This window comes from Somniosus microcephalus, chromosome 11 (genome assembly GCF_052327205.1).
Source record: "Somniosus microcephalus isolate GS21.2 chromosome 11, FLI_Smic_1.0, whole genome shotgun sequence".
Taxonomy (NCBI): Eukaryota; Metazoa; Chordata; class Chondrichthyes; order Squaliformes; family Somniosidae; genus Somniosus; species Somniosus microcephalus.
The window spans coordinates 128,729,778-128,754,162 of record NC_140997.1 but is presented as its reverse complement, the minus strand read 5'-3'; the positions used below and the strand labels follow the sequence as shown (position 1 = coordinate 128,754,162).

At 49.8% G+C, this 24,385-nt stretch overlaps 2 protein-coding genes across 7 annotated transcripts in view; one reads left to right on the top strand and one right to left on the bottom strand.

Moving 5' to 3' along the window:
- The window catches only part of parp3 (poly (ADP-ribose) polymerase family, member 3), a 79,180-nt gene extending 70,576 nt beyond the window's left edge, over positions 1-8,604 (bottom strand). Inside the window, exons 1-2 of one of the 4 annotated variants that reach the window (XM_086001249.1) lie at positions 7,472-7,780; positions 5,070-5,223 (exon numbers count right to left, since the gene is read on the bottom strand). In XM_086001249.1, coding sequence (XP_085857375.1) covers positions 5,070-5,133 — 64 coding nt within the window. In that variant the 5' untranslated portion in view covers positions 5,134-5,223; positions 7,472-7,780. Of the gene's footprint in view, positions 1-5,069; positions 5,224-7,471; positions 7,781-8,085; positions 8,105-8,585 lie in introns of those variants that run through there. The other 3 variants (XM_086001252.1, XM_086001253.1, XM_086001250.1) reach the window with 3 other exon arrangements.
- A 1,289-nt stretch (positions 8,605-9,893) lies between these two features.
- Positions 9,894-24,385, top strand: part of rrp9 (ribosomal RNA processing 9, U3 small nucleolar RNA binding protein) — a 42,109-nt gene continuing 27,617 nt past the window's right edge. Inside the window, exons 1-8 of one of the 3 annotated variants that reach the window (XR_015080002.1) lie at positions 9,894-10,178; positions 12,921-13,003; positions 15,983-16,089; positions 18,252-18,316; positions 20,352-20,393; positions 22,348-22,474; positions 22,613-22,737; positions 23,919-24,011. Coding sequence is in view for 2 of the 3 variants with exons in the window: in XM_086001255.1 (XP_085857381.1) it covers positions 10,086-10,178; positions 12,921-13,003; positions 15,983-16,089; positions 18,252-18,316; positions 20,352-20,393; positions 22,348-22,474; positions 22,613-22,737; positions 23,919-24,011 (735 nt within the window). In the remaining variant the exon portion in view is untranslated. The remainder of the gene's footprint in view (positions 10,179-12,920; positions 13,004-15,982; positions 16,090-18,251; positions 18,317-20,351; positions 20,394-22,347; positions 22,475-22,612; positions 22,738-23,918; positions 24,012-24,385) is intronic. The other 2 variants (XM_086001255.1, XM_086001256.1) reach the window with 2 other exon arrangements.

The following is a 24,385-nucleotide window of genomic DNA, read 5'->3' as shown; positions in this document are numbered from 1 at the left end:
GGGGGAGGCAGAGGGAGTGAGTGGGGGGAGGCAGAGGGAGTGAGTGGGGGGAGGCAGAGGGAGTGAGTGGGGGGAGGCAGAGGGAGTGAGTGGGGGGAGGCAGAGGGAGTGAGTGGGGGGAGGCAGAGGGAGTGAGTGGGGGGAGGCAGAGGGAGTGAGTGGGGGGAGGCAGAGGGAGTGAGTGGGGGGAGGCAGAGGGAGTGAGTGGGGGGAGGCAGAGGGAGTGAGTGGGGGGAGGCAGAGGGAGTGAGTGGGGGGAGGCAGAGGGAGTGAGTGGGGGGAGGCAGAGGGAGTGAGTGGGGGGAGGCAGAGGGAGTGAGTGGGGGGAGACAGAGAGAGTGAGTGGGGGGAGGCACAGAGAGTGAGTGGGGGGAGGCAGAGAGAGTGAGTGGGGGGAGGCAGAGAGAGTGAGTGGGGGGAGGCAGAGAGAGTGAGTGGGGGGAGGCAGAGAGAGTGAGTGGGGGGAGGCAGAGAGAGTGAGTGGGGGGAGGCAGAGAGAGTGAGTGGGGGGAGGCAGAGAGAGTGAGTGGGGGGAGGCAGAGAGAGTGAGTGGGGGGAGGCAGAGAGGGTGAGTGGGGGGAGACAGAGAGAGTGAGTGGGGGGAGACAGAGAGGGTGAGTGGGGGGAGACAGAGAGAGTGAGTGGGGGGAGGCAGAGAGAGTGAGTGGGGGGAGGCAGAGAGAGTGAGTGGGGGGAGGCAGAGAGAGTGAGTGGGGGGAGGCAGAGAGAGTGAGTGGGGGGAGGCAGAGAGAGTGAGTGGGGGGAGGCAGAGAGAGTGAGTGGGGGGAGGCAGAGAGAGTGAGTGGGGGGAGGCAGAGAGAGTGAGTGGGGGGAGGCAGAGAGAGTGAGTGGGGGGAGGCAGAGAGAGTGAGTGGGGGGAGGCAGAGAGAGTGAGTGGGGGGAGGCAGAGAGAGTGAGTGGGGGGAGGCAGAGAGAGTGAGTGGGGGGAGGCAGAGAGAGTGAGTGGGGGGAGGCAGAGAGAGTGAGTGGGGGGAGGCAGAGAGAGTGAGTGGGGGGAGGCAGAGAGAGTGAGTGGGGGGAGGCAGAGAGAGTGAGTGGGGGAGGCAGAGAGTGTGAGTGGGGGGAGGCAGAGAGAATGAGTGGGGGGAGGCAGAGAAAGTGAGTGGGGGGAGGCAGAGAGAGTGAGTGGGGGGAGACAGAGAGGGTGAGTGGGGGGAGACAGAGAGGGTGAGTGGGGGGAGACAGAGAGGGTGAGTGGGGGGAGACAGAGAGGGTGAGTGGGGGGAGACAGAGAGGGTGAGTGGGGGGAGACAGAGAGTGTGAGTGGGGGGAGAGAGAGAGAGAGAGAGAGAGAGAGAGAGGGAGAGAGAGAGAGAGATTACTGCACGGTCCGGGCCCAACAACAACTTGTATTTATATAGCGCCTTTAACATACTGAAATGTCCCAAGGTGCTTCAAAGGAGTGTAATCAAACAAAATTTGGACAGGCTTGGTCAGAGAGGTCGGTTTTAAGGAGAGTCTTAAAAGAGAGGTGGAGAGGCGGAGAGGTTTAGGGAGGGAATTCCAGAGCAGCTGACGCCATGGTCACCAATGGTGGAGCGATGAAAATCAGGGATACGCAAGAGACCAGAACTGGAGGAGCACAGATATCTTGTAGGGTTGTTGGTCTGGAGGAGATTACAGAGATAGGAAGGGGCGAGGCCATGGAGGGATTTGAAAACGAGGGTGAGAATTTTAAAACTTAGGCATCGACAGGCCAGGAGCCAATGTAGGTCAGTGAGCAGAGGTCAATGAAAGAAAGACTTGTATTTAAATAGTGCCTTTCACGACCAACGGACGTCCCAAAGCACTTTGCAGCCAATGAAGTACTTTTTTTGAAATGTTGTCACTGTTGTAATGTGGGAAACGTGGCAGCCAGTTTGCACACAGCAACCTCCCACAAACAGCAATGTGATAATGACCAGACAATGGCCTAGAAATTCAGTTGGTTGCGCCAGCCGTTAGCGCCTTAGGAGGAGTAGATGTCGGGCGCTAGGCGGGTAGCACCCGGGTGCAGCGCGATCTGCGCCTCGCCCCAACTTCACTCAAGATTTAGCGGCGGCGCAAAGTCTTTGCGCGCGCTCGGCTGCGCGCGCAGATCATGACGTCATTTCCTCGTGCAACGCCCTTTGTGCGCCCCCAACCGGAACTTCAGTGGCAACGCCCCATTGTGCGCCTGGCGCCCCTAGCGACTGTTAGAGTGGAACGGTGCTCAGCCGATGCGGGGCGCGGGGGGCGCAGCACACCTTCTTGCGAAACGGATCTTTGGAGAGAGACCAAGCTGGATAGATTTCTGCTTTGGCCCAACACTCGGACAGGTACTTCTGGCTTCAGGCCACAGCTTTCCACTAGTCTTTGCCTTCATTGACATCTCATTGTTTGCCAGCATATTATGGGGGCTGCAATGGGTGTCAACGCTGGCTTTCTCAATTACATCCAAAGGGCTCACAGACGCCGTGAGAGAGTGGCAGCCCTGGCTAGACGGAGAGGGGGGAACAGGCGTCGGCAAAGGAGGCCTTACCCACCCAGGGTATACCGCCAGCAGTTCTCCTATCTCAACATGTCTGAGGAGCAGTGTGTTCGGAGGCTGCGATTCAGAAGGGAGGTGGTCACAGAGATCTGCCAGCTGCTTGGCGGTGATCTGCAGCCACAGCTGAGGAGCAGGACGTCTCTGTCGGTGGCAGTGAAGGGGACGGTGGCTCTCAACTTCTATGCCACTGGCTCCTTCCAATCCGCTACTGGGGACATTGCCAACATCTCCCAGTTCGCCGTGCATTGCTGCATCCGCCAGGTGACCAATGCCCTTTTCAAAAGGAGACGTCAGTTCATCTCCTTCTCCATGGCCCTTGCCAAGCAGCAACAGCGTGCAATGGGCTTTGCAGCATTCGCGGGCTTCCCCATGGTGCAGGGCGCCATTGACTGCACGCATGTGGCTTTGCGGGCACCTCTGGAGAATGCCGAGGATTACCACAACCGGAAGGGCTACCATTCGCTGAACGTCCAGCTGGTGTGTGACCACAGGCAGCTCATCCTAGGTGTCAATGCCCGCTTTCCAGGCAGCAGCCACGATGCCTTCATCCTGCGCCAAACTTCTGTGGCAGACATGTTCCAGGCACAGCCTCGCCCACGAGGATGGCTTATCGGGGACAAAGGCTATCCTTTGTGTACCTAGCTGATGACCCCGCTCCGTGCACCCAGCACCCCTGCTGAAGAGGGATACAACGAGAGCCATCAAGCGACCAGGAACATCATCGAACAAACAATCGGCGTCCTGAAGCAATGGTTCCGCTGTCTGGATTATTCCGGTGGAGCCCTCCAGTATTCGCCGGAGCGAGTCTCCCATTTCGTGGTCGTTTGCTGCATGCTGCACAACCTGGCTATCCGCAGGACTCAGCCACTGCCACCACAGATTGGAGGACTACCTGAGGAGGAGGAGGAGGACCAGCACAGGAGGGAGGCAGAAAGTGCAAGGGCTGCCCGTCGCCGGCTTATTGAACGTCGGTTCTAGGCCCCCTCTCAGGGACTGGCTTATGCCAATGTCAGCAGATGAATGTAGCCGCTCCACAAGCCCTCAGCCGAGCAGGGCAACCAGGACTTAACCAAAAAACCATGCACACTGCAATTTAACAACAATAATTTATTGAAAACCTCTGCCCTTCCCACATTACATGCTCATGTGGAGAAGCCCCCTCCAAAAACACAAAACTACCAGTCTCGGCCTTACAAAAATAAAGACACCAGTCTCGGCCTTACACAAAGAAAGAAAGACACCAGTCTCGGCCTTACACAAAAACAACTGCACCAGTGTCGGCCTTACAACAAGCACCAGGCATTTGTGCATACCTCTACTTTTTGCCCTGCGAGGGCGATGCCTTGCGCATCCTTGCCTGGCCCCTGCCCGCCCTGCTGCTCCTCCTCAATGGGAGCCCAGTGGCTGCAGCAAGGCTGGGGGAAGGCTGCTGAGGGGCAGATGGCGAGACGGCAGATGCCCTTGGGGGTCGGCCTGCACCAGCTCTGGCCTTGGGAGTGTCCGGCTGCTGACTGCTCCAACTCTGGCTGGGCGGCAGCAGTCTGTCCAGCAGCTCGTGGCAGCTGCAATGGCGGAGTGGCAGTGTCGGCTGCAGGAATGGTGGCAACCTGGCAGATCGCAGGTGCTCGCTGGTCGCCTGAGACATTGGCACTCGCACGGGCCAGCACTGCAGCATGCGCAGCAAACAGCTGAAGAACAGACTGCTGGGCTGCTGCTGCGCGGCGAGTGCCCTGGCGATGCCTGGCTGATCCAGCGAGGGTGGCAGCAGTTAGTGCCCGTGTGGCCCTGGTCTGTGTCCGCATGACACCAGCCAGTGAATGGACGGCACGACTGAGCACTTGGCTAGAAGCCGACTGTGCTGCCGCGATGTCCTGCAGACTCCTGGCCTGTGCTGCACTGAATAGTTCCAGACTCCTGGCCTGTGCTGCACTGAATTGTTGCAGACTCCTGGCCTGTGCTGCTCCGAATTCCTGCACACTCCTTGACAGACACTCTATGGAGTCAGGCATCCTTGCCACTGCAGCCATGAGCTCAGTGTGCCTGCGCGCAGCCTGGACGGCCATTTCCTCTAGGAGGCGCACCTCCTCTGCGCTAACCGTCGCAGGACTGGAGGCCGCACTCACCCTCTGGGGAGAAGTCCGCCGAGCTTCCCCACCCCTCCCGCCTCCCGCGTTGCTGCAGGCCGCTGGGCCCCGGAGCTTCACTCTCCTCCGACCCTTCCCCCCGGCTCCCCTCCAGGGAAGACGTGTCCCCTACATCGCCATGGGCTGGCGCGACTGAGGGTGGCACTGATGGGCCGGCTTCCCCTTCCTGCTCCTCGTCTTCCAAGGGCCGACAGTGGCAGCTTGAGGGCCCGCCTCCTCACCTGGCGATTCACCATCTGAAAGCAGGAAGGCACAAGAGTAGCTTTAGTGTGAGGACAGGGCGGCAGCGAGGGAGGCATGAGTGGTGCCATTCACCGCATTGGTCGGACAGTGGCAAAGAATGCTGATCTGATGCGCAAGTGGAACGAGAGAGGTCCAAAAGGTGATGCCCTTACCATTGATGCCCAGAACAGGGTCGGCATCTCCACTGGCGACGGGGCCAATCAGCCGGCCTCCCATAATGCGCTCCACACGCTGGTCGAGGTCAGAGAGCTCTTTGAGGTCAGGACGGCCCCCGCCGGTCTCAGTTCGGTTGCGCGCAACCTTGGCCTGCAAGAGAAAGGACGGCCTCTAAGTACAGTGTGTAGCCTGATCTTGTCTGCACTGCCTCCCATGGTCGAATAGCTTGGACAGTGTGTAGCCCTGATCTTGTCTGCAATGCCTCCCATGGTCGAATAGCTTGGACAGTGTGTAGCCCTGATCTTCTCTGTAATGCCTCCCATGGTCAAATAGCTTGGACAGTGTGTAAAGTGCTGAATGTGCAATTGATTTTCATGCCAGTCCCATAGCTGCTGGATGAGGGCTGGCCATTAGGGCTTTCAGGTCCCTTTGCCCATAATGTGAGGTGCACATGCAAGGATGAGGAGGACACTGGAAAGGGTACTCACCCTGACAACCGGAGTGAGGTCATTGAACTTCTTCCAGCATTGCACAGGAGTCCTGGCAACCACGCTGTTGGAAGACACCCTGTTGGACACCTCCCTCCAGGCTTTCCGGTAGGCGCTGGGCAGCAGCCTCTTGCCACCTTCTGGGAACAAAACATGGCGCCTGCGCTCCACTCCGCCAACCAGCACCCTCCGGTCTCCGTCGGTGAAGCGCTGCGCTCTCTCCCTGGCCTTCTCCACAGTCCTGGGCGTTGTACAGGTGAAGCTGAAGTGGTCAGGCCTAGGTTGAGGGCTGCAGTGTGCAAGGCATGGCAGGCAAACAAATCGACCCTCCCCCTTTAAGAGCTGACCGGCGCCAGAGTGTCTGCCGTCAATCAAGAACTCGCCGCACCTGCGCTGCTCCCGGCCTCGGGGGTATCGCTTAGCGCCTAAAGATAATCGTGCATCGCCTGTTTTAGCGCAGCAGCAACCTCTTGGGGCGATGCGACTGAATATCGGCGAAGGGGGCGCGACTTTGCGCCGGGCGCAAACTTTAGCGGCCGCCCGACTTTACCGCCCCAAAAGTGGCTATACTGAATTTCTAGGCCAATCTGTTTTAGTAATGTTGATTGAGGGATAAACTGGGGATAACTCCCCTGGCTCTTCGAAATAGTGCCATGGGATCTTTTACGTCCACCTGAGAGAAGAGACGGGGCCTCAGTTTAAATGTCTCATCCAAAAGATGGCACCGACGACAGTGCGACACTCCCTTAGCACTGCACTGGAGTGTCAGCCTAGACTTTTGTGCTCAGGTCTCTGGCGTGGGTCTTGAACCCACGACCTTCTGACGGAGTGGCGAGGATGCTACCAACTGAGCCACAGCTGACACAAGCACAAAGCAACATTGCAGCCTCGAGAGTACCGTGCACCGGTATTTTTAACACGGGGGTGGTGCAGTGGTTATGTTACTGCACTTTTAATCCATAGATTGCGACTCGAGGCCGGGGCGAGTAATCCATAGAACGTGACTTCAAATCCCACCACAGTAATTGGAGAATCTGAATTGTTAAAAATAAATCTGGAAATAAAAAGCTGGTATCAGTAAAAGTGACCATGAAGCAGTCGGAACATTCCGACTTCCCAAAAAACTTCAACCAATGCTGGAAAAAAAAATTCCAACCTTCCTTCCTCCCCCCACCTCCCAAGATCAGCGAGCGGCTTCCGGCGACACTGCAGTTTTCGGGGTGACTGCCATCTCGGCCAGAGGGGAGAAGAGGAGCACGGGCCTGGCCCAACAACATCTTGCATTTATATAGCGCCTTTAACATAGTGAAACGTCCCAAGGCGCTTCACAGCAACATAATCAAATTAAATTTGACACTAAGCCACATTAAGGAGATATTACGATAGGTGGCCAAAAGCTTGGTCAAAGAGGTCGGTTTTAAGGAGCATCTTGAAGGAAAAGAGAGAGGTGGAGAGGTTTAGGGAAGGAATTCCGGAGGTTAGGGCCTAGGCAGCTGAAGGCACGGCCACCAATGGTAGAGCGATTAATACCGGGGATACACAAAAGGGCAGAATTGGAGGAGTGTAAAGATCTCGGAGGGTTGTAGGGCTGGAGGAGGTTATAGAGAGAGGGGAGGGCGAGGCCATTGAAAATTAGGATGAGAATTTTCAAACTTCTAAACGTGACCTTGAAGCTGTCGGATTGTCATTAAAACCCGACTGCTTCACTACCGTCCTTTAGAGAAGGAAACCTGTCGCCCTACCCGGTCTGGCCCATACGTGACTCCTGTCCTACGCCAACACGGTTGACTCATAACTGCCCTCTGAAGTGGCCCAGCAAGCCACTCAAGTCAGGGATAACTAGGAATGGGCAATGAATGTCGGCATTGCCAGCGACAGCCAGATTCCGAGAAAGCCAGCGTGGTACTTACTGAAGGGATCGAATTCTGGCCTACAGTCCTAAGTGAAATCTACTCCTCGGGAGTTGTTGCATAGGCTGAACTAGTCTGAGCAAGCAGGATCAGCCAACGAGGAAGTGGCCTCGCCCACAATAAGCACTGATCCAATCAGAAAGAGAGACAGCTTCCTCCGCACAGCTCTGTGTTAACTCTCCACAGGGCTTGCAGCTCCAGCCGTGGTGAGCTGGGCTCCTGCATTCACATCCCTTGCCATGATGGGCAGGACCATTCACAGACAAAATACCAGCAGTGGGGAGTGGGCAAGGAGTCACACTAACCAGCGAGGCTGTGTGTGTAGCCTGTGCCCCTCTCCAAATGCTGAAACTCGAAGCTGGCTAACTCGTTAAGAGTTGGCAACTCTGATTGGACGCATTCCAGGGGGTTTCATCACATGACTTCCAACCGCTCCCACCATTGGTCACCTGATACGTCCATCCTCACAACATCCCGCCTTCCCACGCCGACTGGTGATGGGATGATTCTTGACTGCCAGTCAAACAGCCTTTTCCCCATCGCCAATATTTTTATTAATTAACTAAAACTAAAACTGTTCAATGAAAATGAAAAAAAAGCAACGTTTTTAATACCCCAATGATCTTTCTCCCGGGTTTGCTCACAGCAGTGGCCGGGAGGTCAATCTTCAATTGTTGGAGGGTTGGCGACTGCATTGCCTGCGCCTGCTGTGGCGATTGAAAACTGGACTTTTCCTCCAATTATCAAAATGATGATTCCCCCTCCCCACCCCCGAAACCCAGACCGGCGCTCTCCCTATTGCTGATTCACGCTCTCCTCACCCTCAAGTCTCTTCCCTGTCCCCACGGCCTGAGGCCTCCCTCCCCCGAGCAACCCTCTGGCTCCGTGTTTACTTTGAGTGGTGGGAAGAGCAACCAGGACTCCGCTGTTTAAATTATGTACTGAAAAAAATTTCCACAAGTCGTAAAACGTGGGACTTCTCTCTTGGAGGACCACCTCCAGGCCCTGTCTCGAGAGAAACCTACGGCAAAGACGGGAGATAAACCTATCAATGCCGGATTAACACTGGATATAGGGTGGGCTCTAGTTGTACAGTGATATAAGCAGAAGTCACCTTTTCACTGAGTCCTGACGAAGGATTTTACACACAAAACATCCCGACTCCATTTTGTTTCGTTCTCCACAGCTGCTGCCTGACCTGTTGAGTATTTTCAGCCTTTTTTTCCGGTTTTCTTTACTGCCCACTAGCTTCTTGTTGCTGGCCCTCTCATTACTGAGGCAGGTGACTTGGACATTACGACAGGAGAAGAAAATGAGTGACTCAGACGACAGCAAACTCAGGCCCATGTGGTCGGCACAGGCAAAGTAAGGAAAGGACTTGCATTTATATAGTGCCTTTCACGATCTGAGGAGGTATCAAAGTGTTTCATAGCAATTAAGTTCTTTTTAAAGTGTACTTATAGTGAAACGTAGCAGCGACCCACAAACGGCAATGAATAAATGACCAGATAATGTGTTCTAGTGTTGCTTTTATGAGGGATAAATGTTGGCCAGGGCACTGGGGATAACTCCCCTGCTCCTCTTCGAATAGTGCCATCATCCATGGGATCTTTTACATCCACCTGAGTGGGCAGATGGGGCCTTGGTTTAATGTCTCAACTGAAAGACAGCACCTCTGACAGTGCAGCACTCCCTCAGCACTGCGCTGGAGTGTCAGCCTGGATTTTGCACTCCAGTCTCTGGAATGGGAGCTTGAACCCACAACCTTCTGACTCAGAGGCGATGGTGCTACCAACTGAGCCACAGCTGACACCTTAACCGTTCATGATTTGGTGCAGCAGTTTATTTTTTCCTAAGTCCCTTACCTGTTACCCTATCACAAACTGCATTTTTTTAAAGGCTTTATGCATGTGTGAATGTGAAATGGCCCCACTCATGTGGCAACCCTTTTTTGTCAAAACATGAAAATGAACATCCATTATCCTGCTTTCCTTCTTCATAATCATCTTATACAACCACGGAGGTGCATGTCACAGACGGAGTCCCTTCGGCTTATCGTGTTTGTCTTGGCTCTTGTGTTAGAACTTTCCAAGCTATCCCCGCTGCCCTGTTCTCTCTCAAGACATAGAATCGTAGAAGGGGCTGTTGCCAATACCCGGCTTCAGGTTCAAACCTGGAGAGAGGGCCTCGGGTGCCTCTTAAAATCTCACAGCTTGACTTTGCCCAATTTAAGCAGCGCTGCTCAAATCAGGCAGCAGAAAGATAGGAGGTTAAAATATCCATTTTATAAATGTTGTCTAAAAAACGTAAGACAAACTGATAAACTTAAAAAAACACAATTAATGGGAAAGAGAAACTCAAACACCTCAGTATTTTTTAAAAGTTTGGTTCTAGAAAGCAGAACCACTGTTACGACTCATACTCCCATGGGACCCACATCTGGTAGCACCAACTTCCGCGACAGACAAACTTGATGCCCTCTGTAGATTGACCAATCGGATCGCAGCAGCTCGGCTTAGAGAACAGCGATTGGTGGGAATGAGGCGCGCGAGGCAGGGCAGGGCACGGCACAGCACAGCGCGTCAGGTTAGGTTGTCGCGCGGAGCCGGTTGCCATGCGGATGAGCGAGAGCAAGATGGCGGCAGCGAGCGGCTCGTTCTTCATCCGGAAAAAAAAGCTGAGTGACGGGAGAGGCAAGAAAAGAAAGGTAAGGCGAGCAAGCTGATGGCAGCTACAACCAGCCCTCGCGGGCAGCCGGTTCCCCCCCCCCCCCCTCCCTCCCTCCCTCCCTCCTCGCGGGCAGCCAGTCTCCTCCCCCCCCGGCGGGCAGCCAGTCTCTTTCTTCCCCCCCCCCCCCCCGCGGGCAGCCGGTCTCCTTCCCCCCCCCCCCCCGCTGGCAGCCGGTCTCCACCCTTCCTCCCTCCAAACCCCCTCCCTCCCTTGCAGGCAGCTAGCTGGTGGCATCCTTGTTCTGAGTCAGAAAGTTGCGGGTACAAGTCCCATTCTAGGGACTTGAGCACAAACATCTAGGCTGACACTCCAGTGCAGTACTGAGGAGTGCTGCACTGTTGGAGGTGCCGTCTTTCGGATGAGACATTAAACTGAGGCCCGTCTGCCCCTTTAGGTGGACATAAAAGACCACATGGCTCTGCTTCGAAGATCATCAGGGGAGTTATCCCTGGTGTCCTGGCCAATATTTATCCTCAATCAACATCACTAAAACAGAGATTACTGGTCATTATCACATTGCTGTTTGTGGGTGCTTGCTGTGCACAAATTGGTAGCCGCGTTTCCTACATTACAACAGTGATTACACTTCAAAAGTACTTCATTGGCTGTAAAGCGCTTTGAGACGTCCGGTGGTCGTGAAAGGCGCTATATAAATGCAAGTCTTTCTTCCTTTGTCCGATAGTGCAGCACTCCCTCAGTACGGCACTGGAGTGTCAGCCTAGATGTTTGTCCTCGAGTCTCTGGAGTAGGACTTGAACCCACAACATTCTGACTCCAAGGTGAACGTGCTCCCCACTGAGCCATGGCGGACACCATCAGAGTTTAAAGTCTGATGTCACAAGTCATGGTAGGTTAGCTAAGAGAGGGGTGAATGCATACAGCTTACAGCTTTAAAAAAAAAACAGCCCCAGCAATCCAATTGACAGACTCGGCTTTTCAGCCGACCTGCCCCCTCCCACCCTGCTTCACGTTGCTTTCCAGTGCGAGTCTGCCTGAGTCAGTTGCCAGCCCTGCCATTTACCCCTAGCAAGGGCATAAGTGATAATGGAACATATTCGCATCTGGAAGAATCTGCCAGCATAAACTGCTGACCTACTGCTGGGGAACACAATAACCAAACAGGGATTCCCAGCACCACCACTTTTCCCAATGCCTGAAGAAGAGCATATTTCATGTTTATAGAACGTCCCAAAGTCGATGAGGCCACAAAAAAGTGAATGGAACACTGGGCCTTATAGGGAGAAGTATAAAATATAAAAGTTGAGATGAATGGTGAATCTATATAAAACCTTAGTACGGTCACAGTTGGAGTACTGTGGGCAGTTTTGGGCTCCATACTATAGGAAGGATGTTGAGGCAATAGAGAGGGTGCAGGACAGATTTGTTAGGATGCTGCCTGGTGTGAGGAAATACAAATAGAAAGGTTTGGAAAAACTGGGGCTGTTTTCCTTAGAACAGAGGAGATTAAGGGGTAATTTGATAAAGGTGCTTAAAATTATGAAGGGATGATATAGACTGATTCCAGTGATTGAGAGTCTAGAACGAGGGGACACATATAAAATTAACTGTAAGCAATATAGGACAGAGAGCTGGAGAAATGTTTTTGCGCAGAGGGTTGTGCGACTGGAATGCACTACCAGAGTTAGTGATTGAAGGCAGAGACCATGTTAACATTTAAGAATAGGTTCGTTAGATGGTTGGAAGAAAGGGGAAAAAAGTATATAGGAATAGACCAGGCACATGGGATTAGGGATACTGCTGGAGTGGAGGATAAACACCAACACGACTGGTTGGGCTGAATGGCCTCTGTCGGTGTTGTGATTTCTATATAATTTTGAATCCCCGTGCTTAGAGTGAGGGAGCCAGTGCAGGTCAGTGAGGGTAGGAGTATAGACCAATGACTCTTATTATGAGCTAGGACCAGGGTAGCAGAGGTCTGGATGAGTTGGTGTTTGCATACGGTGGAGTTTGGGAGTCTGGTGAAGAGAGTTTAGAAGATTTGTGACTGTATCTATCTCTCTAACCTCCTCCAGCCCCACAAGCCTTCGAGATCTCTGTGCTTCTCCAATTCTGGTCTCTTGTGCATCCCCGGTTTTAATCGCTCTACCATTGTGGCTTCAGCCTCCAAGGCCTTAAGTTCTGGGATTCCCTCCCTAAACCTCTCCCCCTCTCTACCCCTCTCCTCCTTTAAGATGCTCCTTCAAACCTACATCTTTGATCAAGCTATTGGTCATCTGTCCTGATACCTCCTTCTGTGGCTCGGTGTCAAATTTATTGATACAGCTCTTGTTAACCGCCTTGGCATGTTTTGCTATGTTAAACGTGCTCTATAAATGTAAGTTGTTGAGAGATTCGGGAGGGGGTGAGGGGGAGGTAGCAGCAGAGGTGGGCAATAGTGTAGAGGTGAAAAGATACAGGTTTTGCAGCTCAGCTCAGGATCATTGTATAAGGACTAAAACTAGTGGAGTTAGCTTCTAAACCAACAATTGGGACAACACAGAAGCGGGTGTGCAGACTGCTTGTGGAAAGGATGGGGTAGCGATGTCACGAGGGGCTCACCGCCATCTGCCCATCTTGCCTAATGGGCTGGCTTTGTTTATGAGGGAATGCTCGATGTGAGGGAGGTACTGAGCCTCATAGAGCAAAGCTTTTGTTTCCCTTTAAAGTTCCTACACACCTCTGTCCAGCGTAGAGCGCTAATATTGTACTTTCTTCCCAGGCTGACGATGGTGAAGATAAAGTTCGCAAGAAGTTCACTCCGAAGCTGAATGAAGAGATTTCCAGTGACTCCGAGACAGAAAGGTAACCGTGTTCACAGTGTGATTCTACACGTCTCGATGCTGGAGACAGCTATATTTTACGGTACTGGGCTTGAAGCCGGTACCTGTTAGAGGTGCCGCGGAGCTAGCAGACCCAAGTTACACTTCAGGTTAAGCACAGCTTTTCCATCAGAGCTCTGTTCCAGGCACCTGCCGGCTCTCCCCTCCCGCCTACCCTGCCGGCTCTCTTCCTTCCTCCTCACTGGCTCCAGCCCGCCCTGCCAGCTCTCCCCCCTCTTTCTCCCCCCCCCCCCCCCCCCCCCCCCCCCCCCCCCCCCTCCGGTAAACTTAATGTGTAGAGCTAATTCACACTAGGCAGCAGTTACATTTCCCTTGGCGGTGGTCTCGCATCTTATTGTTAAATTGCATGTGCCCAACATCAAACCTGCATGGTCTGTCAGCAGGAAGCTAAACCCAGTGGTCTCAGCAGCTGTATAAAACCAACACAGAGCCACCTGTGTTAACCGAGAGGGGAACTTTCATTGCCTTTAACCTCTATTTGCTGCCCTCCTCTGTCGCGGGCACGACAGGCTGATCCCACACGAGGCTTTGTCTTTGGACCTCTCAGCAGCTGATAATCCTCACTCACTGGGCTTCACGAAAAACCCTGATGTATATGCTGAAATGCTCCCTAATATTTCCCGTGTCACGGTGCTCCTGCTGCACTTCCAGGCCCTGGGTCCTGGCCTGCATTCCTTGGGCTCCTGGTACGCAGGTCCTGGATAATAAGGGAAAAAATAGAATCGGGAGAGTAAATTAGCAAGAAATATAAAACAGATTGTAAGAGCTTCTACAAGTATGTAAAAAGGAAGAGAGTAGCAAAAGCAAGCATTGGTCCCTTAGTGGCTGAGACAGACAAAATTCTATTGGGGAACAAGAAAATGGCAGAGACTTTAAACAAATATGTTGTATCTGTCTTCACAGTAAAAGACAAAGTATACCAAAAATAGTGGGGAACCAAGGGGCTAATAAGAGTGAGGAACTTAAAGTAATTAATATTAGTAGAGAAAAGTACTGGAGAAACTAATGGAACTAAAAGCTGACAAATCCCCTGGACTTGATGACCTGCATTCTAGGGTTCTAAGAGGTGGCTGCAAAGATAGTGGATGCATCGGTTGTGATCTTCCAAAATTCCCTAGATTCTAGAACGGTCCCAGCGGATTAGAAGGCAGCAAATGTAACCCCGCTATTCAAAAAAGGAGGGAGAGAGAAAACCGACAGCTACAGACCAGTTAACCTGACATCAGTTGTTGGGAAAATGCTGGAATCCTTTATTAATAGTGGTAAGAGGGCAGTTAGAAAATCTAATTGGGCAGAGTCGCCATAGTTTTATGAAAGGAAAATCATGTTTGACAAATTTGAGAGTTTTTTGAGGATGTAACTAGCAGCGTAGATAAAGGGGAACCAGTGGATGTAGTATATTTGGATTTCCAAAAGGCATTCGATAAGGTGCCACATAAAAGGTTGTTACGCAAGATAAGTGCACATGGGGTTGGGGTACTGTATTGGCATGGGATAGAGGATTGGTTAACAGACAGACAACAGAGAGTAGGAATAATAGGATCATTTTCCAGTTGGCAGTCTAACTAGTGGGGTGCCGCAAGGATCAGTGCTTGGGCCTCAGCTGTTTACAATCTATATTAATGACTTAGATGGAGGGACCGAGTGTAATGTATCCAAGTTTGCTGACGATACAAAACTAGGTGGGAAAGTAAGTTGTGAGGAAGACCCAAAGAGCCTGCAAAGGGATATAGACAGGTTAAGTGAGTGGGCAAAAAGGTGGCAGATGTAGGTAAATGTGAGGTTATTCACTTTGGTAGGAAGACTAGGAAAACAGAATATTTTTTTAATTTTGAGAAACTATTATGTTGGTATTTGGAGAGGTTTAGGTGTCCTAGTACAAGAAACACAGTTAGCATGCAGGTACAGCAAGAAATTAGGAAGGCAAATGGTATGTTGACCTTTATTGCTAGGTAGAGGGGTGGAGTACAAGAGTAAGGAAGTCTTACTACAATTGTACAGGGCCTTGGTGAGACCACACCTGGAGTACTGTGCACAGTTTTCTATACTTGCCGTAGAGGCGGTGCAATGAAGGTTCACTGGAATGATTCCTGGGATGAGAGGGCTGTCCTATGATGAGAGATTAAGTAGATTGGGCCTATACTCTCGAGTTTAGAAGAATTAGAGGTGATCTCATTGAAACATACAAGATTCTGAGGGGGATTGACAGGATAAGTGCTGAGAGGTTGTTTCCCCTGGCTGGAGTGTCTAGAACTAGGGGGCATAGTCTCAGGATAAGGGGTTGGAATTTTAAGACTGAGATGAGGAGGAATTTCTTCACTCGGAGGGCTGTGAATCTTTGCGATTCTCTGTCCACAGCCCTCTGGGGTATTCAGTCGTTGAGTATATTCAAGGCTGAGATCGATAGATTTTTGGACTCTCGAGGAATCAAGGGATGTGGGGATAGGGCAGGAAAGTGGAGTTGAGGTTGAAGATCAGCCATGATCTTATTGAATGGTGGAGCAGGCTCGAGGGGCCGAATGGCCTACTCCTTCTAATTCTTATGCTCCTGGTTGGTGGGTTCTGGGCTCTTGGTCCCTGGGTGCCTTACAGTGCCTCACTCAAGTTCTCAATCATAATGGGTGAGGCCTGAAGAGGAGTCCTGCAGGTTCTTTGACTATTGAGGGCCTCACAGCCAAGGTTCACCCTGTCCACACCTGCCACTTTCCAGCAAGGGGGTCACTAGATTGGATCAGGCGTGGGAACTCTGACTGATTTTACCTCCCTCCATCCCACCCCCCAGCTCTAGGTACTGAGCCCAAGTGTAGCCACACCCTCCCTCCCTCCCCGGCCCCTAGCCTAGACCAGGCGGGAGCCTTACACTGCACACTGAGCTGGTAGCTTTTTTGCACAATTGCATTCCTCTTAAAAATGAAAGACTATTTAAACTCTTCTCCGGCAGCGTTGGGCGCAGAAAGAATGTTGCCGAGGTGTTGGAGATTGAGGAGACGGCCCAAGAGAAGAAGCTGCGACTCGCCAAACTCTACCTGGAGCAACTGCGGCAGGAAGGTACGGATCACACGGGCTGCAAAAAGGTGGCAGCTGATAACTACTGTTCGACGATGAAATCTCCAGCTCACCTGGTGGGGAGCAGCCAGCGGCAGCTCATTCTAGGGGGCAGTTTCCAAAGAGAAAAAGTACTAAAGAAACTAATGGGGCTAAAAGCCGACAAATCCCCTGGACCTGACGGCCTACATCCTAGGGTTCTAAAAGAGGTGGCTGAAGAGATAGTGGACGCATTAGTTTTGATTTTCCAAAATTTCCTAGATTCGGGAATGGTCCCAGCGGGTTGGAAGGTCGCAAATATAACACCGCTATTGAAGAAAGGAGGGAGAAATGACAGGGATCTACAGGCCAGTTAGCCTGACATCAGTTGTCGGGAAAATGCTGGAATCCATTGTTAAGGAAGTGGTATCGGGGCACTTAGAAAATCATAACATGGTTAGGCTGAGTCGGCATGGATTTATGAAAGGGAAATTGTGTTTGACAAATTTATTGGAGGTTTTTTAGGATGTAACTAGCAGGGTAGATAAAGGGGAACCAGTGGATGTAGTATATTTGGATTTCCAAAAGGCATTCAATAAGGTGCCACATAAACGATTATTACACAAGATTAGGGCTCATGGGGTTGGGGTAATATAGTAGCATGGATAGAGGATTGGTTAACGAACAGAAAACAGAGTAGGGATAAACAGGTAATTTTCAGGTTGGCAGGCTGTAACTAGTGGGGTGCCGCAAGGATCAGTGTTGGGTCCTCAGCTATTTACAATCTATATTAATGACCTAGATGAAAGGACTGAGTGTAATGTATCCAGGTTTTCTGCTGATACAAAGCTAGGTGGGACAGTAAGCTGTGAGGAGAACACAGAGTGCAAAGGGAGATAGATAGACTAAGTGAGTGGGCAGTAAGGTGGCAGATGGAGTATAATGTAGGGAAATGTGAGGCTATTCACTGGTAAGATGAATAGAAAAACAGAATATTTTTTAAATGGTGAGAAACTTTTAAGTGTTGGTGTTCAGAGAGATTTGGGTGTCCTCGTGAAAGAAACAAAGCTAGCATGCAGGTACAGCAAGCAATAAGGAAGGCAAATGGCATGTTGACCTTTATTGCAAGGGGGTGGAGTACAAGAGTAAGGAAGTCTTACTACAGTTGTACAGGGCCTTGGTGAGACCACACCTGGAGTACTGTGCACAGCTTTGGTCTCCTTATCTGAGGAAGGATATACTTGCCTTGGATGCGGTACAACGAAGGTTCACTAGATTGATTCCTGTGATGAGAGATTATGTAGAATGGGCCTATACTCTCTGGAGTTTAGAAGAATGAGAGGTGATCTCATTGAAACATACAAGATTCTGAAGGGGATTGACAGGGTAGATGCTGAGAGGTTGTTTCCCCTGGCTGGAGTGTCTAGAACTAGAGGGCATAGTCTCAGGATAAGGGGTAGGCCATTTAAGGCTGAGATGAGGAGGAATTTCTTCACTCAGAGGGTTGTGAATCTTTGCAATTCTCTGCCCCAGAGGGCTGTGAATGCTGAGTCTTTGAGTATATTCAAGACTGAGAGAGATTTTTGGACTCTAGGGGAATTGAGGGATATGGAGATCGGGCAGGGAAGTGGAGTTGAGGTTGATGATCAGCCATGATCTTATTGAATGGCAGAGCAGGGGCCGTATGGCTGACTCCTGCTCCTATGTTCTTCTGTTCCTCCCATCTGTTATTGTGTAACACTCCCAGCCCTTCAAACCATTGCTTTACTGAACACTATCACAACAGGATGGGTATGATGTAGTCTACATGGATTTTAGCAAGGCTTTTGACAAGGTCCCACATGGCCGACTGGTCAGAAAAGTAAAAGCCCATGGAATCCAAGGGAAAGTGGCAAGTTGAAGCCAAAATTGGCTCAGTGGCGGGAGGCAAAAGGTAATGGTCGACGGGTGCTTTTGTGTCAGAATTCTGTTTCCAGGGGTTCTACAGGGCTCAGTACTAGGTCCCTTGCTTTTTGTAGTATGTATATATCAATGATGATTTAGACTTCAATGTAGGGGACATGATTAAGTAGTTTGCAGATGATACAAAAATTGGCTGTGTGGTTGGTAATGAGTTGGGGATTGTCTCCTTGACTTTGAGCAGTCCTGGGATCTGCTGCCGTAATTCTGATCATTTTTGTTTGCAGAAGAGGAGAAGGCAGAAGAGCAGTTTGAGAGTGACCTCATCGGAGGCAGGCTGGAGGAGGAAGTGGTAAGAAATTCTGTGCCTTTTAAAAGGAAATGCATCAGGAAGCAACACCATCCCAGCTTCCATAGAGCAAGTGGAAAGGCTTAGTTTTAGTCATAGGAACAGGAGTTGGCCATTGAGCCCCTCGAGCATTCAGTGAGATCATGGCTGATCTGTAACCTAACTCCATATACCCGCCTTTGGCCCATATCCCTTAATACCTCTGGTTAACAAAAATCTATCCATCTCAGATTCAAAATTAACAATTGACCCAGCATCAATTGCTGTTTGTGGAAGAGAGTGCCAAACTTCTACCACCCTTTGTGTGGAAGTATTTCCTAACTTCACTCCTGAAAGACCTGGCTCTAATTTTTAGACTATGCCCCCTAGTCCTAGACTCCTCAACCAGTGGAAATACTTTCTCTCTATCAGTTTCCCTTAATATCTTGAAAACGTCGATCAGGTCACCCCTTAACCTTATAAATTCCAGGGAATACAACCCTAGTTAGTTTAATCTCTCCTCGTAATTTAACCCCTGGAGTCTGGGTATCATTCTGGTAAACCTACGCTGCACTCCCTCCAAGGCCAATATATCTTTCCTACGGTGTGGTCTAACCAGGGTTTTGTATAGCTGCAGCATAACTTCTACCCCCTTGTATTCTAGTCCTCTGGATATAAAGACCAGCATTCTATTAGCCTTTCTGATTATTTTCTGTTAGTCACTGTTTCTAGCTTTTCACCATTTAGAAAGTACACTGTTCTATCCTTTTCAGTTCCAAAGTGGATGACCTCACATTTGCCTACATTGAAATCCATTGGCCACAGTTTTGCCCATTCGCTTAATCTATTAATATCTTTGTAATTTTATGCTTCCATCTACACTGCTTACAATGCCACCTATCTTTGTGTCATCGGCAAACTTTGATATGTGGCTCGCTATCCCGTCATCTAAGTAGTTAATAAATACGGTGAATAGTTGAGGCCCAAACGTAGATCCTAGTCACATCCTGCCAATTTGAGTACCTGCCCATTATCCCGACTCTCAGTCTCCTGCCGCTCAGCCAATTTCCAAACCAAGTCAATAATTTGCCTTCAATTCCATGAACTTCAACTTTAGTTAACAGTCTCTTATGTGGGACTTTATCAAATGCCTTCTTGAAGTTCATCTAAATAACCTCCATAGACATTCCCCTGTCCACTACTTTAGTCACCTCTTCAAAAAATTCAATCAGGATCGTTAGGCATGACCTACCTTTTACAAATCCATGCTGGCTCTCTGATCAGCAGAAAACTTTCAAGGTGTGCAGTCACCCTACCCTTAATTATAGACTAACAATTTCCCGACAACAGCTGTTGGGCTAAATGGTCTATAATTCCTTAAGTCTTGCTGTGTTTTTACTTTTTGTATAGTTTGTTTTCCTTTAGGAAAAGTACCTGACCCCTTCTTTGACAACTGTTCACTGTGGGGAATCACAGGCAGTAACCCGCGTCCCATCATGAAGTGTTGCTGAGATTGGCCCTCTAGCATTGGTTGGGATTGTGGCCCTTGATTTAAACCAGTAATATGTTTACCTTATAAGGACGGGCATTGTGTGTTCAGAAATGATCTACACAGTGTGATGCTACATTGTACAGTGACTGCTGAAGCTTTTATAAAATAAAGGCCCCAGAGGAGCGCCTTCTACATCAGTTTAAATTTTTTCCACAATTCCTGTGGTGCTTTTTGGTGAGATGGTTAGTTCGGTATCCGTTTGTACTGATTTGTGGGCAGTTTTGTTCTGCCCCTCATGAGTTACTGGTAGAGACTTGCTGATTAGTTTTATATAGGACTCTTGCTGTTAGAGAGCAGACTTTAATCCTATCGGAGTTGGCCAGGTCCCAGAGGCGAGAGACTATGTAGCTCAAGGGTCTTTTAAAGTTTATCCACTAAGTGTTAACCTTCGATTTTCTATATGGTTGAATTATTTTTACTTTATAGTGTAAAAACGTATCCTCAGTGGTGGAATGTCTTTCCAGTTATGTCACACTTATTTTTGATTTTCGTTGTGTCTCTTTGTAGCTGGAACAGAAGGGAAAACTTAAACGACTCCTCGCCAAAGATGTGAGTAAAAGTTTAAATACCGACGGGTAGATTTCCCTCCCATCACTATCGTGAGCAATAAGCCAAGTGTGAGTATAAAACGGGGAAACCTGTCCTATACTCACAGTTACAGTTTAGGCTTTTTCCAACAATTGTTTCTCCTGTAAATGGCGTGACGACAGTTTCCACAGGCAGACCATGTCACTTACAAATTGAAACCTGGATCTTTTACACTCGTGCTGAATTAGCATAGCCCCGGTCTAATAATTAACCCTGATCGTGTTAAATTGCTTACTTGGCAACACATAGGATACCCATTGCATCAGTTGTCTGTTTGGAAGGCAGAAAAGATTTACATTGCTAAACTGCTTCGTACAGGCTAAGCTACTGCCTCAGATTTATTTATAAATAAAATGCTTCACAGAAGCAGAAATCTAGTCACAATGCTTTACAGCACAATTGATTATTACAATTTCTACAACTGGGATGACTTGAGTTTGTTATTTATCCAGTTGCTTCTTGTAATTCCTTTCAAGAAATCAGCCTAACAGAATGTTAATTTTCACAGTGGAATAATGCCTTGTAACAGTTGTATTTTTGTTTTACTTTCCGCATCTCCACCTGGCTACCTTGCCACATGACGACAATGGAGATTACACTGCAGTCCCATGAATGCTACACATGTTAATATTTTAATCAGGCTGATCACCTTCAAAGAAAACTTTTATTTGTTAACTCGTGAGCAGCAGCCCGATCTGTTTCTTGCAGGCACAGAGTATCTTGCATTTAGCAAAGGTGCAGCCTCTGTTTACAAATCCAGCTGTTTAAAATATAGATGTTAATATGCAGACCTACCAAGATTAAAAATGTTCTTCTCTCACACTCACCGGATTGTCAGCCACATTAGTGACTGAAGGAATATCCAGCTGCTGGTTTCTCTTCAGTTACATTTTGTTGGTATAAATGCTGACCCACTGGGCTTCAGTTCTGGTCGTGTACACTGGGACAATCCTTGTTGCTGTACGGTGAACTGCTCGCCCTGCCTCCCCCCACTAGTGCCCATTGATGCTGTATAGGAAGCTTTCTCTTTTCCCCCCCCCCCCCCAACCACCCAACCTCGGGTACAGACTTTGTTGGTGTGTGGGGTTAAGAGATTGATTGATGTACTTGCTCAACCTTCTGTGACAGTGGGTCAGACAGTCAATCCTGCTTGTTCAGAACAGACAGGCTCTTCAGGGTTAATGATGCAGAATTCAGCAGAACTTGACTAATGCGATGCAAAGATACATTCAGCACTGCCTGGATGTCACTGCTGTGCCCTATAACATGCGTGTGACCGTCTGTCCCCTTACCACCATCTAAAAGGCTCAATATAGAATACTCACCGATCACTGGGTACAGCCGCAGGACACGCAAAGCCATCCAAGACACAGCAGAACACTTGCTCTCGGCTCCCCGTCACTGGACTCACTAGCCACCCCCTCCACTGCCAGTGCGCTGAGTAGTATCTACAGGATTCACTGCAGCAACTTCCAGCCATCACTACCCTAAAGGACGAGAGCAGCAATGTCATGGGAACACATCGCCTGCAAGGTCCCCTCCAACTCGCGCACCATCTTGCCTTGGATGTACATCATCGTCACTGGGTCAATATTCTAGAACTCCCTACCTAACACCACCGTGGGAGCATCATCACCACACAGACTGCAGAGGTTCAAGGAGAAGGCCCACCACCACCACCTCAGGGTGACTAAAGATTGGCAATAAATGCGGCCTTGTCAACATCGCCCACATCCTGAGAATAAATTTAAAAACCTCTTTTCCTCCCCGCCCCCCCCCCCCCTCAATTTTGCAAACCGTGAGACCGATATCTAGGTTACCATTCCTCCCCAGTAACGGGATGTGTCCATGTGTCTCTGTTTGCCCCTGTAGTTGGACTTTGAAAGTGACAGTAACCCTGTTTTTATCTTTTCAGTATCTGCCCCCGGATGTATCTGAGATTCGCCTGTTACGAGGCCACCAGCTTCCAGTCACGTGCCTGGTCCTGTCTCCCGATGATAAATACATATTCTCAGCATCCAAAGATTGTTCCATCATTAAGTGTGAGTTTATACAGCCTGAGTACAGGCTGGGATTTGACCGGCCCTTCGTGCTCACTGTCTCCTTTATTGTCGCTACTTGTATTGAGAATCGGTGTCTTTAAAGGACGGTGCTTGATACTATGTCTCATCCACGTCCAGGGGACGTTACCAGCGGGAAGAAAGTTCACACAATCCACGGAGGGCGCAAGGGGACGGCAGATCGACATGTGGGCCACACGATGCACATCCTCTCCATGGCAATCTCGTCAGATGGCAAGTACCTGGTGAGTGGCTCCATCTCCTGCACCATCCCAGTTCGGGGACTGTTAAACTCTTACTCTTTCTGTGAGGTTTGTGCTCGAGGTGCCATTTCAGGCAGCATCAAGAAAGGACTTGCATTTCTGCAGTGCCTTTCATGATCTCTGGATATCACAAAGCGCTTTACAGCCAATGTGGAAGTGTAGCCACTGTTGTAATGTAGGAAATGCAGCTGCCAATTCCCACAATTGCAAATTGCAAGATAATCTGCTTTAATCTAATATTGGTTGAGGGATAAATATTGACCAGGACACTGGAGAGAACTCCCCTGCTCTTCATCAAAATAGTGCCATGTCATCTTTATGCCCACTTGAGAGGGCAGATAGGACCTCGGTTTAACATCTCATCCGAAAGACTGCACCTCCCGACAGTGCAGCACTCCCTCAGTACTGCCCTGCAGTGTCAGCCTGGGGCTTCGCGCCCACGACCTTGTGACTCAAAGGCGCGAGTGCTACCACTGAACTAAGGCTAACATCAAGCACTCCCCTGTCGGGCATAGCACAGGTTAGACGCAGCATGAAGCAGCTCCTACTTTGTCCCAACAGCGTGCTTAAGCCCCAAATTCATAAGCGTGTTCCCTACTGCATTAGTGTGTGATATTTGCTGTTTCCCACATCAGTCATCTTATGGTCATTCCAAGTAAAGTAGCCCATTCAGTGCCAAGTTGGGTGTAGTTCTTGCCCACTAGAATTGGATTGAGACAGTCATTTCATGTAGGGCTCGTTTTTAATAGAACTAAAAGTCAGTTCTTATATATTCAAGAAGGAGTTGGATATATTTCTTAAGGCTAAACGGATCAAGGGATATGGGGAGAAAGCAGGGACAGGGTACTGAATTTGGATGATCAGCCATGATCGCATTGAATGGCGGAGCAGGCTCGAGGGGCCGAATGGCCTACTCCTGCTCCTATCTTCTATGTTTCCTGGACACTCCCATATAGTCTCGCTATCTGGTGTGAGGTGACCTCCAGTGCATTGAGTTATACAGCCATAGTGGGCGTGATTTGTTTCACCGAGTATGTATAGGCAGTTGTTTTGAAGAATCTGATGGTGTATGCGACAGTTACGGTGGATGTGGTAGGTAGTGTATCTGTGACCGTGTACTGTGGGTGCACTGCCGCATCGGATCTAACTGCCTTTCCCTGCAGGCTACAGGAGACCGAAACAAGCTGATCTTGATCTGGGACCCCGCCTCCTGCCAACACCTTTACACATTCAAAGGACATAAAGACGCAGTATCGGTGAGTCAGCATTGGAGGGGGGGCAGGGTGGTTGGGAGATGACTGTTTTATGTGGAAGAGATTTTACCTTTCAAAGAGTTAAATAGAATCATAGAGTGAGACAGCACAGAAGGAGGCCATTTAGCCCATCGTGCCTGTGCTGGCTCTTTGAAAGAGTTGTCCAATTAGTCCCAGCCCCCTGCTCGTTCCCCATAACCCTGCAAATTTTTTCACTTCAAGTATTTATCCAATTCCCTTTTAAAAGTTATAATTGAACCTTCTTCCACTGCCCTTTCAGGCAGTGCATTCCGGATCATCATAACTCGCTGCGTAAAAAGTAATTTCCTCATGTCACCCCTGGTTCTTTTGCCAATTACCGTAAATCTGTCTCCTCT